Here is a 16,199-nt window from a genome sequence, read left to right on the forward strand (position 1 = left end):
ATATGTACAGTATGTATGTATGTATGTGTGTGTGTGTTTGTGTGTGTGTATACTGCTCTAAAAATTAAGGGAACACTTCGATACACATTGGATCTCAATGAATGAAATATTCAAGTTGAAAATCTTTACTTATATACATAAGTACCCTGGGGGGATCTCCTTACAGACCTGGATCAGGGCATCAGTGAGCTCCTAGACCAGGGGTGCCCAAACTCGGTCCTGGAGGGCCAGTGTCCTGCAGAGTTTAGATCCAAACTTGCCTCAACACACCTGCCGCGAAATTTCTAGTATGTCTAGTAAGAGCTTGATTAGCTGGTTCAGGTGTGTCTGATTGGGGTAGGAGCTAAACTCTTCAGGACACCGGCCCTCCAGGACCGAGTTTGGGCACCCCTGTCCTAGACAGTCTGTGGTGTTGCTTGGAGGCTTTGGATGCTCCGATACATAAAGTCCCAGAGGTTCTCAATTGGATTTAGGTCTAGGGAATGTGAGGGCCAGTCAATGGCATCAATGCCTTCATCATCCAGAAAATGCCTACACACTCTGGCCACGTGAGACTAGGCATTGTCTTCACCAGGAGAAACCCTGGGCCCACTGCATAAGATCTGACAATGGCTCTGAGGATTTCATCCCTGTATTTAACAGCAGTAAGGGTACTGTTGGCTAGAATATGGACCCTCCAAGGATATTCCTCCCCAGCCCATCACTGACCCAATGCCAAAACGGTCATGCTGGATGATGTTGAAGGCAGCATAATGTTCCCCATGGCATCTCCAGACTCTTTCACGTCTGTCACGTGTGCCCAGTGTGATCCTGCTCGCATCCGTGAAGAGAACGGGGCGCCAGTGGCAGACTTGCCAATTCTGGTGTTCTCTGGCTAATGCAAATTGAGCTGCACAGTGCTTGGCCGTGGGCACAGGTCCCACTACAGGACATCAGCCCCTCATGGACTTCTGACAGTTTGGTCAGAAACATGCATACCAGTAGCCTGCTGGAGCTCATTTGCTGGGCTCTGGCAGTGTTCCTCCTTGCACAAAGGAGCAGATACTGGTCCTGCTGCTGGGTTGTTGCCTATCTCCCGTCTCCCGGTATCTCATCCATGCTCTTGAGACTGTGTTGGGAGACACACCAAACCTCCTTGTGGCGGCACATATGGATGTGCCATCCTGGAGCTGGACTACCTGTGCCACATGATTGGGTTGCAGGTACTACTTCATAGTATAATTAGTGAGAAAGACCCTAACAAAACACAAAAGTAGAGACAAATCAGTCAGGAAGGATAAGGAGAGAGCAATTGTTTATGGCCACACAGACTTGAAATTTGGTCCAACTCAAAAAAGAGTCGTACAACAAAATCTGATGAAAATTGCACGGTGTATGCTTGGCATTAAACAGAACTGTCACTGGAGCATAACCATATCATATGGAAACGCACAAATGAGATTGTACAAACTCATATGAATAGTTCATTGTATGTTGAAATCAGGAGGTTTTTCTCTGAAAATTACACAACAAGCCTACAGTGTACAAAACTACACAACAGACGAGGTGTAGTTTATGACTGCAGTGCACCTGTGTGGGTGTTTACCTGCAACGACATGCAACATTACTCTTATTTGACTGCCACTGTTGCATTCAGAAATGAGGAAACTCTGGTCATACAGGGTAAGTCTGTGCGTCTGATCCAAACGTCGCATATTCCAACCAGAAGTTGCCTTTTTTTAAATAATTCTGGACCGGATCCCTTTTAGTAACATTTTCAAATGAACATTTCTAAAAATAACCAGAGGGTAACGCTCTGGTGCCCTGCTTTGTCCAGCTAGCAAACTGAAATGGCTTACTCTGCTTAAATAAACAGAAAAGATTACATCCTGCAGTATAGCTATAAACTGTGTGATGTTTACTGTGCCATGTCAGGAAAATGACAAGGAAATACATCAGCCAATGCAATAACCTGTTTTATTGTGTATAATTCAACCTGTAAGATTTGATTCACATGAACTAAAACTAAACATGAATGTCCACCTGTAAACCTAACCCACAGAGGGGTGCAGTATGTACAAATGAAATCGTACAAATTTGCCACTAATTCATCAAAATGTAAAATAGCTGTGACGTGTTATGAGAGTGTGTTGGTTTTTCTGTCTTGATCAAATTATCCTGGGATTTAGGATACAAATCTAGTTTTGACTCTTACATTTGCTCACTGCATGCTTGTTTTTGAACACTTGATGCAGGAATAGCGTTCTTCTGCTTTGCTATTTCTTGCTTTGACATGTTTTTCCCTCTTGTAGTGTCTGCTCAACACTAGGTGAGTTATTTGCATCACAGATGGTAGCGTGGAGGGGCGCAAGACTAATTAAACACAGTATCTTGCCAAGCAGATGAGACCTTTGTCGTGTTGTTACAGCAGTGGGGATATTGATATTGTTGATATTGCTAATATTGCCATCATGGCAGCCAGTGTCACATGCCTGTCGTGTCATAATAAAGCAGCAGAAATCAGGTTTTACTGTCCAGTTGTATCCATCTGAGAACATCTACACTGTGTACAGTATGCCACAGAAAAAGGACACTAATTTTGTTATTGCATTTATCCTTTTATTTGGGGTTTAGCAGGCCAAAAGTAATTCATATGTCAATGAAAATCTTGCCCTTTCACATAACTCTTGTTTCCTACTGCACCCCTAATATTTGTAAATGTAAATGAGCTGTTGTTAGAAATTAACAATTGGTCCCTCGATATCTCTTTGCCGCCTTGAAGTTCTCAGTTCCTTAAAGTGTATACGGCCGGGAAGCAAGAAAACACACATTCAATGGTATTCTCAATACTTCAACTTTATTCGTGTAGGACAAGTTTCTGAATACTGAATTAGTGTTAATATGTCAATGTGGACAGATGATCTTATGACGTATTAATCTTGAAGATTAGCGTCCTCAATAGTTTAGACTGGGTGAAATTTTGCATTGTGAATGTGCAAAAAAAAAAAAAAAAACCTTGTAAAGTAAAAGTGCAGCTGTGTGAAGACCTTAGTTTGGTGGGGTGGACAATATCAAACATAAGAGGAAGAGATACAGATAAGGAACTTCAATATGTCTGTGTGTGTCAGAGGTTTACATGCTTGGGAAATTATAGAGGACAGACGTAAGTTTGCTACTTTGTCTCAGTTGAATTGTCACATGCACACACACAAGAGAGAAAGTCACAGATATGTTGAAATGACAGGTTTTACAGTTGTCTGGTTAGATTCCTGTGCCTGGAAGAAAACTATCAAACTCACACACACACATGTGATCTGTGTCTAGTGTCCTTTAACACAATGAAAAACAAGTACAGAGCTAGCTGACTAACCTACATTTCCCTTTGGCTGCAAAGAAAGTAGATAAACCAGTGAAATACTTTCGATAATGTTTGATAATGTAAACTGTTTCAAAGTGATGTCCTCTAATAATGAATCTGTTTTCTTTTTTTCCATAAAAGAGAGTATCTTAGATTTGCAAAAAAAGTAAGCATGTTGCTAAGCTAATGACACAAATTCAATTCAATTTAAAGCATAAAATATAATTAAACTATAACTAGAAATTCACTTTTTTTCAGTTTCAGTCAAAAAAAAAAAAAAAGACATAAATCATGTACAAAACAGGTTACGTTTACTTCCAATAAAAGAATGTTTAACAAAGAAATAAGCAGTGCGCATGTAAAAGATCCAGGTTTCATGTAATGTAATGAAAATTTAAAGTGCTCCTATTAAGCTATTTGAAAGGTTCATAATTTGGTTTTGGGAGTCCCCAACAACAGGTTTACATGCAAGGTCAAATTTTCTTATAATATGCATTTAATTTGACGTTATTTCTCAACGACTCTCAAACGATTCGTTAGAAGATTCATCTTTCCAAACCCCTCCGTTGCATGAGGCTGCTCTGCTCTGATTGGTCCGATGACCCAGTCTGTTGTGATTGGTCTACTGCGTACAGCGCATGTCACAAACGGAACACCCATCACCAGTACTGGAATATGGCTTATCAATAATACACCCTATTATAATAATAATAGTGCTCCACTCTGTTCTAAAAAGAAAGAATCAATTGTTTTACACTTATGTTAGCGAACCGGACTTGGTAGTGAAGACCCAAACAATAATGGTATATGTGTTAGCCGAACACAGACATAGAGTACTGATAAAGCACTGCAGTTTGTAAAGCAATGTATTACTCCATCCTTTATCATGACTCCAAGTACAACAGACATTGTATATGAAAATAAACCAAATTCACTTTCAGAGCGCAGAGGACAGCGTCTTCTCGACATTACGTTATCTACACGAACAAGCTACACCTTTTGATGTTTGTTTTCACAGGATGTCCAAGCAGAACGTAGGCAGGCATTATGCAAATGTAAGAATTTGTGATGTGTGAAATTCGCGGAATGGGATTTGAATTTAAAACTACTCGATTCAGCGGTTCAGAGTCGACTCTTTCTTTTGAGACACAATAACTTTATTTATGATGTACTTTCAGCTTTGCAGACCGTTTACTTTCACATTCAGCTACATTACTCACTGCATGACAGGTCATTTTCAAAAATCCAGTCATTTTCAAAAATCCATAATAGGGCACTTTAACTGATGATTTGGAAGTGAAATGAAATTATTTTGATTCATATAGAATTCTCTAAGCAAATATTAAATTGCTTTAATACTAAACATCTTAGAAAGTATAGCTTGAAACGGTTTATAACAACCAATAATGAATAGCACATCTAAGACTGCAAAGTCTGAATGGAGTCAACATTTCAATACAATACTGGCTTTGCAGGCACTGTATAAACACTTAATGAACAATAGCACATGTGGTTTTGAAGGCATGAGAACTACAAAAAATAGAGCAGGAAGAGATGTTGTCTTCCTAACATGATTAACAGAACATGATTCAGAAAACATCTTCCTGTACAAACACATATGTTAGCTATCAAATGGAAACATTCCATAGACTTGTATTGTTTTTCTATACAGCTAGTTATAAATACTTTATGCATTTCAACAGTTTTAAAAATCTTTATTTGCTTAATTTTTTAGACCGTTTTTGCTAATGAGGATGTCCCCAAAGGGAGGTTTCGTCAGATTTAACTAATTTCAGGGAACATATTTGCCACCAAAATATGGTTAAGTCAGCATACATACGGATACACATTAAAAACCTGAAAAAAGAATAACTTCTAATCTTTGATCGTAACTCAAGACAAGCACACACACAGCTCTACCCTAAAAGCAAACACACATACACAGGAATAATTGGAATGTATAAAACCACCTTAAGCAAGCATGCAGTGTGTGTGTGTGAGAGAGTTAGGATTGGTTTATAGAAATAAAATTATCCTATTTAAAGAAAACTGGGTGTGAATGTAAACTACTAACATGGATATGAACACAAGCTTGCTGTTTTTTTTTGTGTGTGAACTGGGATATGATAAACCACATTACTTTGAAGACACACCAGCATATGCTAATCGATCTCACTGGTCATGTGAGTGTTGTTATTGAGGAATTGGAGTGTGTGTGTGTGTGTGTGTGTGTGTGTGTGCGCGTCCAAACGGGATTAAAGAAACAAAAGGACCCAGTGTTCCTTAAATCCCACAAATATCCAGCCTCTCTCTCCGGGACTCTCTGTATTAAAATCACCGTTTGTTTTTAATAAATCATCTGTGTCTTTTGTGATTTTTATATTTACTTTAGACCTCGAGTTCAATCACACAATGTACGGACACGACATTTTCCGTAATACATTAGTTCTGCGTTTATTAATTAGAAATATCAATATGTAGGCTAAACTGTGATTGGAAATTATAGGTCATAATTTGGAGTGCATTTGTTTTGCAGTTGCTAATGAGAAATATTAATATGTAGGCTAAACTATACTTGGAAATGATTGTTGAAAGAATGTGCACACTTATCTTGTAATTAAATTAATGAAAATATGTGTCCCTTTTGTTGTTTTTTATTGTGGTTTTACCTCTTCTTAGAAAAACTATTGAGAATAATTGAATTTCATCGATTTAAAATGTTCTTTAATATAGACGTATTTTCGTTTGTTTATCGCTTGTCTTCCGGTTCTCTGCTGTGATCGCTCTGTGCTTATCATCTGTAGTGTTTTATATAGTTTCCCCCGTTGTGTGTCAGCTGGAGAGGGATTTTTGAGTCATATCTCCGCGCTGTATGATAATAGTTTTGTCGTATGATTGTGAGGATGTGAATGAGCGCGTGTAAAGCGGATTCTGCGCTGGTTAATTGAATCGGATTTCTTCTAGTTTCAAATGCACAGAAACTCTATAAGGGGTTTATCTGCAGATATAAAGAGACACTGACAGTATAACAGCCTCTGTTCAGAACTTTCATATCTCTCATATCTGTTTCAGATGTTCAGGCCGCGGATACATCTTCATCATCATCATCATCTTCATCTTCATCATCATCATCATCACCACCACACCCTCGTTTCGTGGGAGGGACATCATTCTCTGGGCTGTGAGGTCGTTTTGTCGCCTAAGAGTCAAGCAGTGTTATTTTAGTATTTTTTATATATATATAATTGTGTAGTATGTGCACGGGTGGGCTGCACAGATGCCTTATGAGTAACCCATGACTACATGTGATCTGGTGCACACTTCAGATCAGGTCATTGCTAGCATATGTCTCTGTGTTTTATATTTTTCATATGTGCACGACTGCTTAAAAGTTTGTGGTCAATAAGATGATTTTAGATGAATCATAAGAATCTGTTCACTAAAGACTGGAGTAATGATGCTGAAAATGCAGCTTTGCCATCACAGAAACAAATTACATTTTGCAATAAATTAAAATAGAAATCAGTTATTTTCAATTGTAATAATATTTCACAATATTGCTGTTTTTACTGTATTTTTGATCAAATAAATGCAGCCTTAGTGAAAATATTAGACTTATGAGAAATTAAAAAATCTTATTGACCCCAAAATTTTGAATGGTGGTATCTGAGCATTTTTTCCATAATAGACCATCAGATCCATAATTAGTCTGAGCCGGCTCATTTTTTAAAGTTTTTCAACCAGCAGCGGCAGCATGATCATGTGATCACAGCTTACTGAAGTCACAAGGCACTTTATGGTTGTCTGCAGAGTCTGAAATGCTGGCATACTGCTGAGAGCACATCAGATGGTTCATATGACGATAAATTAATGCGTGAGCGGTAAAAACCACTAAAGTGGGACCCACTTTATATTAAGTGGCCTTAACAACTATGTACTTACATTGTGTGCTGATATAAGTCAAACATGTTCTCACAATGCTTACATGAATGTAATTATATCACATTACACAAATGTTAGGACAAGAAACTGGGTGGAGGTCATCAGGATTCAGGATACGTGAGATATGAGATGAGGCAGTCAGAATCATAAAGATTTATGGAGATGTTTATTGTTGCTTTAGTGCTATAAACTGGTCTTAATGAAAAGCTTATTGATGCTCAATACTGTTTACAGGTCATGATATGTTAATCTAAAAGCTTAGTGTGCTGTTGTGCTTTGAAAAGAAGGCACTAACAAACACAGTTACCTTCTAGAAAGAAAGTCACAAGTTTGATCTTTTTAAATGACTCCTGCTTCTTTTACTACATCGTTCAACATATATGTGTGTGTGTGTGTGTGTGTAACACCTAAACCTACCTCTCACATGAAACTTTGTGCATTTTTACAATCAAAAATCAAAGAAACTCATTCGGTATGATTTATAAGCGTCTGTACCCATGGAGACCTCAATTTAGGTCCCCACAGTGACAAAAGTCCCCATGAGTTGGTGTGTATTCAGATTTAAGTCCTCACCAGTGTAGAAAAACATGTACACACACACACACACACACACACACAGACACACACACACACACACAGACGCAGTCCAGCTCTGTATGCTGGCACACATTTTATCTTGTTGGTGCAAAAATTAAACATTAATGCCTGAAAATAAGGTTGTTCTTTTACAGCATGTTAAAGTGTGTGAAATCTATTGAACACAGGGATTCTCACCCAACCAACACCACTATGCTAACAGATTTGTTCAGCTCTACAGTTGTTGCATTTTGCAGCACGTGTAAAAAGAATGGCCATATGTGTCCATCATGATTATATATTGTACAGTATTGTGACTGCAGTTGGCTCACCAAGGTAGCAACAGGATCGAAATGAATATTTCTCTTTCTCTGACTCTTTATTATAACCAAATAAATGTAGGAAGCTAAGAAAGTTAATCCAGGGTTTAGGAATTGACAGTGTCAAACATTGAATTGATTTTTTTTTTAATAGCATCTAGTCACCGTTCACTTTCATTATATGCAGAAGTGTAGCATGAACATCCTTCTTAACATCTACATAAGAAAGAACAGGAATGGCGGGGGGGTTTTTTGTGTGAAATATGCTTCTTGTTTGTTTTTTTCAGCTGAAAAACCGTGCTTTATAAAAACTGTCCTTTAGAAAACTGCACCAATGTTACAGTCTCACACCAGCGGCAGACGGCCATAATCATTATGTGTCGTGTCAGTATGTATGCAGTTATTCTGAGGATAATAGCTCTCTGTTTTTCTCTCCCAGTTAATGAGTACCTGTTCATGGTTCAGGCCCGTGGAATCCAGATCCGTGAGAATGTGAGGAATATGGGAGCTCAGGTTCTTGAGCAGATGGTCCGCAGTGCCTACAACACCACCGGCACAGGTACGAAATACTCCTGATATATTCTCATCATTGTTATGAAGAGCAGAGAACAGACCACTTATCTCGCTTCCTATAGAACATCCCGTCAGCAGCAATGACATATCCTCAGGAAATGAAGGCATTATATCCGTCTGAGACCCACCAAAACAAGCAGTTTTGTTGGAAGACACTTTAGCAAATAATGTTTTTCATTCATAAAACAAGGTTAAAATTTAAGCCAGTGTTCAACTTTAACATACTTTGCAACACCGATTCAATGAAAATGTTTAATAAAATGTATAAAAAAACATGTTTGTATTGTGTTGTTGAATGTACACTTGTAAACGTATAACTATAACAAAACCAAAAGAGGGAGTTTTCATGGCCAAACCCCCAAACATCTGTACCTCTGCAAAGTCCAGGGTGGGATTTAGGATACATATATATATATACATATATATAATAAAAACCAATGGGCAGAAAAGAACTGCTGAGTCTTGGGAAGACAGTTGGGGTGTCTGTCATGTTTTACTGTGTGAATGTTTGATTCTCTTATTTTCTAGACTATACATATGAGTTTAACTTAAGTGAGACAGATGTTCCCACCACTCCTTACCTCCCAGAGGGCTTCACATACATGCCTGATCAGGTCTGCCCGGAGAAACTGCCCTCCATGAGTAAGTGCAGAAACGTAATGTTTCTTTCGGTACTCTTGGGGAAGCACGCTTCAGAAGGTCATTTCCGTCAGTGAGTGAGTTGTTAAAGCTGATAAGAGTCATTTCATTAATGAGAATCCTCCGGTTGCACTTTGCATTTGTTGATGAAAGAATGCAGCCGTTGAAGAACCATTAACAGAACCAGAAAATCATCCATCCTATGTCACCCTGAAGGGGGTTATTTCACATCAATGAACAGACAATAAATATTACATGGCTACCAGATAAAAACTAAACGCACTTGAAGTATTTGAAAGTGGTTTTGGAATAGAGCTTGTACAGCTTTGTTTCTGGTGTCGCTAGCTGTAATTACAATGAATGTGCTCACAAAGCTCACATAAACGCTGGTATGATTAACAGCAGTTATTACAATATGCGTGTTCTCTCTTGCTGTCTGTCAGAGGGCCAGCTGAAGGTGAACATGAGTGAGATCGCTCTAGAGGAGGTGGAGAAATTTCTCAAGAAGGCAGATCCAAGTCTGTCACGCGGGGGCCACTGGAAACCGCACGACTGTCTCCCACGCTGGAAGGTTAGTCACTTGTACTTGCTGCTGCTGTCAGACGTTGAAAATAAAAAAACCCTGCTATCTCTTACCTGTTTCTGTGTGTGTGTGTGTGTGTGTGTGTGTGTTTTGTGGTTGTGGTCTGAGGGGTAGAAAAGGCTCTGTTGCAAGATGAGTCGAGGCTCCCTGTAAAGTCTGTTATTTTTTAAACGCTTGTCATTTGCTTCTCTTTGTGTAGCTATATACACTGGGACCCAGTATTCATAAAAGTTTTCATTTGGATGTAAAATGCTTCTGTTGAAAACAATTGTTTCGAAATTGAAATGTTTTATGCAAGAAGCAGAAGAATATTTTTTTTTATGAAATAGTATATTCTTCAGTATAGTAATACACATATTGCTACACATCACACAAAATCTCTTTTCTAAGGCAATTTAAAGCACATATGGGACAGTAAAATTGTGATGAAACCGTTTAGTCATTGAATCAGACTTAGGAAACAATTGAAATGGATAAAATGACGGTAACACTTTATTTCGATAGTCCACTTTAGACATTCTATTAACAGTAAGTAACTTTGCAACTACATGTCAACTAGCAGTTAGTAGAGTATTAGTAGACTGTCTGCTTAATATCTTCTAACACTTTCTTTGTCAACTTATTCTACTAACCCTAAACCTACCCTAACAGTCTACTCTGAGAGTTAGTAGACATGTAGTTGCAAATTAATGAGAATTAGTTGACATGTAGTTGACATGTAGTTACAAAGTTACTTATAGTTAGTAGAATGTCTAAAGTGGACTATCGAAATAAAGTGTAACCAAAATGACAATTGCATGGAAATGAATTAAACTCTTATAAGTATTTTTTATTTTTATTATTTTTTTTTTGCATTTGTGAATTTTAAATAAGATACAACATTGGGACAACCTTTAAAAAACATCTAATAAAAAGTGTGCTAAAATCATGAAGATATTTACAATGGTGGTTATAATAAAAAAAAAAAAAAAAATCCGTACCCACTGTATATATCCATCTTTAAATATTCAATATTTATCACCCAGCCCTGACACACACACATACAAATACATCTTAAATATTTGAATGTCTGTAGCAGTAATAGAAATGTGGGCATCTTTGACACTGAGAACTGATATTTCCTCATTTTTGCAGTCATTTTGCTATTTCATGTGTTTTAGGTGGCCATCTTGGTTCCTTTCCGTAATCGCCATGAGCACCTTCCCATACTTTTCCGACATCTGATCCCAGCACTGCAGAGGCAGAGACTGCAGTTCGGCTTCTATGTCATTGAACAGGTCAGGAAAAGGAAAGTTGTCACACTGTATAACCTTGTGTGGCTCAAGTATCCAAATTCTTTTTACAGCAACTGTACAAATTTATATAGTGCAAAAACTGTTTGTGTAGTATGGTAGTAGGTTACGCTATTCTGACCCATAATATTTGGACTGTCACACCATTTGTCAAGCTATTCTAAATTGTCCCATTGAAACACAGCCGAACATAAGATTTCTTTTACAAACGATTTAAAAAATATATTTTTTTTTAAGTAGTGGGGAGAGTAAAGATAAAGGAAAGAAAGTTGAATGTTTGTGTGTGTCCACAGGCAGGAAATGAACCGTTCAATCGTGCCATGCTGTTTAATGTCGGTTTCAAAGAGGCCATGAAGGACTTGAACTGGGATTGTGTAATATTTCACGATGTTGACCACATTCTGGAAAATGACCGCAACTACTATGGATGTGGTGAAATGCCAAGACACTTTGCAGTCAAACTCAACAAGTACTCTTACATGTACGTTTTCATAACACACTGCTTTCTCTGTATGTATGATGTTTGGTTGTGAATAAAGATTCGGATCTCTCTGAACATGCAGGCTTCCGTATGAGGAGTTCTTTGGTGGTGTGAGTGGGCTCACCGTGGAGCAGTTCAGGAAGATAAATGGCTTTCCCAATGCATTCTGGGGCTGGGGAGGGGAAGACGACGACCTTTGGAACAGGTACGAAGTTGAAATTCTGAAACTGTTAACAGGATTTTGCAACGCAATGATCTCATGTCTTTTCAAAAGAGTCACTCCCACAAAAGTGGTCTAGCTGCCAGTTTACTGTAAAAGATGATAGTAATGCTTCCTGGACTGGACCATCTGGATCCCACTAAATGTTTAATATGTACTATAAAAGGAATGATTGCCAATGGACGTTAAAGGTGCGCTCAGTAATTTCCCCTCAATTAAGATGGATTACGCCAAAAAAAAAAAAATTGTACTTTTGAAAAACATGATTTGCAAAGCTTAATTTTATTTTACATGGAGTGCTTCATGAGTGCTACCATTACTCTTAAAAAGAAGTACATTTTAAGTTAATTTTATTAAGTAAAGTTCAAGTATATTATCATATAGTAAGTATACTAAAATCAATGTTCTGCTAGTATATTTGTATCATCCCAACATCATACTTATAGTTTATTCACACCATAGAAGAATTGTCAGTAAAATCAGCTAAATGAAGATCTGTCTGTACAAAAAAAAAAAAAAGATCAGGTTCGGTTCCACCAACATACTATTCAATTATTCCAACCAAAAGCTGACTTATTACTATAAACTTGAACAAGTTTATGAGATAGTATGTAAAACATATGCTGGAGTACACCAGTATGTGTGACACATAGGTTACTCTGTCAAAAGAGTAAACAAAACTACAAGCTAAGTAAGCTTGGAATATGAAAAGATCAAAAGATTAAAGGGGTCATATGATGCTGCTAAAAAGAACATTATTTTGTGTATTTGGTGTAATGAAATGTGTTTATGCGGTTTAAGGTTAAAAAAGCACATTATTTTCCACATACTGTACATTATTGTTTCTCCTCTATGCCCCGTCTTTCTGAAACGCGTCGATTTTTACAAAACTAATCGGATCTCTTTGGATTTGAGGCTTTAGTCTTTGCAACTTTACAGATCTTCTTTATGCACCAAGAGCTTGTAACACTCCAAAGAGAAAGGAAAAATTGAAATCGCATCATATGACCCCTTTAAGTAGAAGTATAGGCCAAATATATTGTTCTGATTACTTGTCAGTATACAAGCCAAGTACACATAAGTATAAATTCGCTAAGTATTTGTCATAAAAAGAAGACTAAAAGTATTTTTGTTTTTGTTTTAAGAAGTATACTGAAGTATACTAACAACCCTGTAGAATAAACTTATTTTTCGTAACGGCAGCCAAATACCACAGTACTCCGTGTACTACAGCCTTGGGTAAGCCACCTATTATGAAACACATCCGTACATAGAGTAAATTCATCGTGGGTGACTGTGAATAGTGAATTTCGGCATCTGTAACCAAAAACTATTGCTTCTGCATGATGTTGCATCGATACAGTATAGTTTGCATCGTAAATAGTTAATTTAGTAAATATTGTAAATAGTCCTTCACTTCTTGCAGTGACTTGGAACATAGTTGACACTTACATGTGTTTTTCCAGGGTTCTGTTTGCTGGCTACAAAGTGAGTCGGCCTCACGGAGACATTGGTCGTTACATGTCTATACCACACCACCACCGCGGGGAAGTCCAGTTTCTGGGCCGGTAAGATGAGAACAGCCCTTTCGAAATATTTCTTTTGCCATATTTCAGACGACATCCTGAGCACATGCAGTCATCCTCCAAGTGCACACTTTGGTGACGTCGTATGAATTGTTGGGTACTAGAATGCAACGGTTCTTACATAAACAATTATTATGTCAATTGTTGCATTGAATTGAATTGAATTTAATGGAAAAGGCCCGATCTTTCGTAAGATTACGCCTTATTCATGAAACACGAGCAGAACAGATTATCTATATAGTTTATCATTCCTAAATCCATTCTTGTGTAAATTATTGAACTAAATGAACGTAAAATAAGAATGTCGGAGTAAATTAAAATTAAAACCATTCTTGCATAAATTGTTTCATTGACGAAAGCAACAGTTTACACGCGATCAGATCATTCAACATACAAGCACCAAAAAAATAAATGTAAACTGTTTGTAAAATCATATTTACATACATTTTGGGTAACACTTTATTTTAGGGGCCAGTTCTCACTGTTAACTAGTTGCTTATTAGCATGCATATTACTAGCATATTGTCTGTTTAATAGTACTTATAAAGCACATTTTAATGTCTTATTCTGTATGAGCATATACTAGATCCCTTAATCCACCCCTTACCTAAACTTAACAACTACCTCACTATTAATAATAAGCAAATTAGGAGTTTACTGAAGCAAAAGTCATAGTTAATAGTTGGATGCCAAACTAAAGTGTGACCAAATATGGTTTTATGAATGAGGCCCAGTAGTTTTACGGACATTCATTCTGCTCATGTTTCATGAATAAAGTCCAGTACATTACAATTTGTTCTGCTTGTGTTTCATTAACGGGATGAAAGGCAAGGCCAAACAAGTTTTTGACAGGTTGCTGAAAACACATTTTCTCCTTTTGTTTTTCAGATACAAGTTGCTCCGTAGATCCAAGGAGAGACAGAGCCTGGACGGCCTGAATAACTTGAATTACTCCCCTCCAGTGTCCCGGAAGAGTCTGTACACTAATGTGTCATTGACGCTCAGTCGAGAGCTGGCCCCTGTCGCCGATTACTGACATCACACAAGGGACGGGCAAGAGAGACCCACGCCACATGCTACACCACCATTTTTATAATTTTTTTTTGTTTTTTAGGAAGGGGAGGGGATTTCACAAATCTTTTAATACTCAGTGCATTTTTTTTTCTTTTTTCTTTCATTTTTATATATAGTTTTTTTTTTCTACTTAATTTTTTAAGCTAATTTTACCAGATTTGTGTTTATTTTCCTTTGTTACTCATCAACTGTCTGTCTATCATGTGAATGGATCAGTTCTTGAATCCAAAACCCCAACTGCTGGTTTACTCTCGTCGGACCAGTCAGATCCGACATGTGGTGTGTCTTCTAATCAGACTTCGCCTGGGGGGGAAGTCGCATGTTTACAGCATGAATGAGAAAAGCTATTGAACAAGTTAATGACAATTATGCTAAACGACTTCAGAATAGCCATTGTAGGAGTTGAGGGATATGCCCTTTTCTCTGCCAGAAACAAGCACAGCTGGTTCTGTGCATTAGAATATAAACTAATAAATGCAGATTTATTAAAGAGATTTATTAGATGTACAATAAATAAGCATGCACTGATACTTACAGTAGATGCTACTAACATCACGGCTTTAAGTGGGAGTATTCGCTCATGAAACATGGAAATTAATACATTTAATCATTTTAGCTGTACAATACAAACGTGCTCATCTACCGCAGCACAGTTTTTAGACGTATTCATCACAAAGAGATTTCTCGACATTAGAATGACCCCATGAAATGGCTTGAAAAGCACAGCGTCCTTTCCTGTGTTCATGTATTTTCCAATAAAACAGGGCGTTGGGGCATATCAAAGGGCTTGTACCTTTTTTAAATGGCCAGTAGCTTTTAGTTTATGATTTGCTACTTGTCATTTCTAGTCAGAGGCAAGCGGTATTGAGTGGTGGACATTCAATTAAATTAAATTAAATTAAATTAAAATGGCACAGAAGTGCAAGATTATGGCGCTTTTCCACTGCATGGTACGGCACGGTACGGCTCGGTATGGTTCACTTTTGGGGGGGTTTCCACCGGGGACCGTACCTGGTACCTGGTACTTTTTTTCATAACACCTCGGTTGAGGTTCCAAGTGAACCGTACCGTTACCAAAACGTGATGTGTAAACTCTGCTGATCACGGATTGGCCGGAGAGAATCGTCACTACCTGCGTCACTGAACTTGCGACACAAACACAAAAGAACCGCTAGATTTAAATCAGCACAGCCAGCGAAGGATCGAACGCAACTGTTTTGAACGAGCGCACCTTTTTTTAACAACCAAAACGTTTTGTTGTCTGTTGCGGAAGAACAGACGTTCCTCTCGTTGATAGCAGAGGAGCGGATCCAGCGAGAGCTTGATGGGCGACACGGAATTAAACATTTTTTTTTAGGAGCCGTGGCAGTAGAGGCGGCGCAACTATAACGACATGTGAATAATCCCGCCCACTCTAAAGCGGTACTGAACTGCAGAGGAAACGCAAACCGAACCGTGCCGTGCCGAGCCGAGTCGTACCACGCAGTGGAAAAGCGACATAAGTCATCTATATTTACGGGCCGTTTTCCCTGAAGAGATATTTAGATTTTTACTGTAATTTGGATCGGTTTATCTG

At 38.0% G+C, this 16,199-nt stretch overlaps 1 protein-coding gene across 2 annotated transcripts in view; it reads left to right on the plus strand.

The window, feature by feature from the left end:
- LOC107725076 (beta-1,4-galactosyltransferase 5-like) overlaps positions 1-15,553 on the plus strand; it is a 28,061-nt gene extending 12,508 nt beyond the window's left edge. Inside the window, exons 2-9 of one of the 2 annotated variants that reach the window (XM_016534220.1) lie at positions 8,615-8,734; positions 9,277-9,390; positions 9,831-9,958; positions 11,131-11,247; positions 11,556-11,743; positions 11,826-11,948; positions 13,430-13,531; positions 14,438-15,553. In XM_016534220.1, coding sequence (XP_016389706.1) covers positions 8,615-8,734; positions 9,277-9,390; positions 9,831-9,958; positions 11,131-11,247; positions 11,556-11,743; positions 11,826-11,948; positions 13,430-13,531; positions 14,438-14,585 — 1,040 coding nt within the window. In that variant the 3' untranslated portion in view covers positions 14,586-15,553. The remainder of the gene's footprint in view (positions 1-8,614; positions 8,735-9,276; positions 9,391-9,830; positions 9,959-11,130; positions 11,248-11,555; positions 11,744-11,825; positions 11,949-13,429; positions 13,532-14,437) is intronic. The other variant, XM_016534229.1, reaches the window with a different exon arrangement.
- The last annotated feature ends 646 nt before the right edge of the window (positions 15,554-16,199 follow it).

Source organism: Sinocyclocheilus rhinocerous, unplaced genomic scaffold (assembly GCF_001515625.1).
Source record: "Sinocyclocheilus rhinocerous isolate Xijiao unplaced genomic scaffold, SAMN03320098_v1.1 scaffold2268, whole genome shotgun sequence".
NCBI lineage: Eukaryota > Metazoa > Chordata > Actinopteri > Cypriniformes > Cyprinidae > Sinocyclocheilus > Sinocyclocheilus rhinocerous.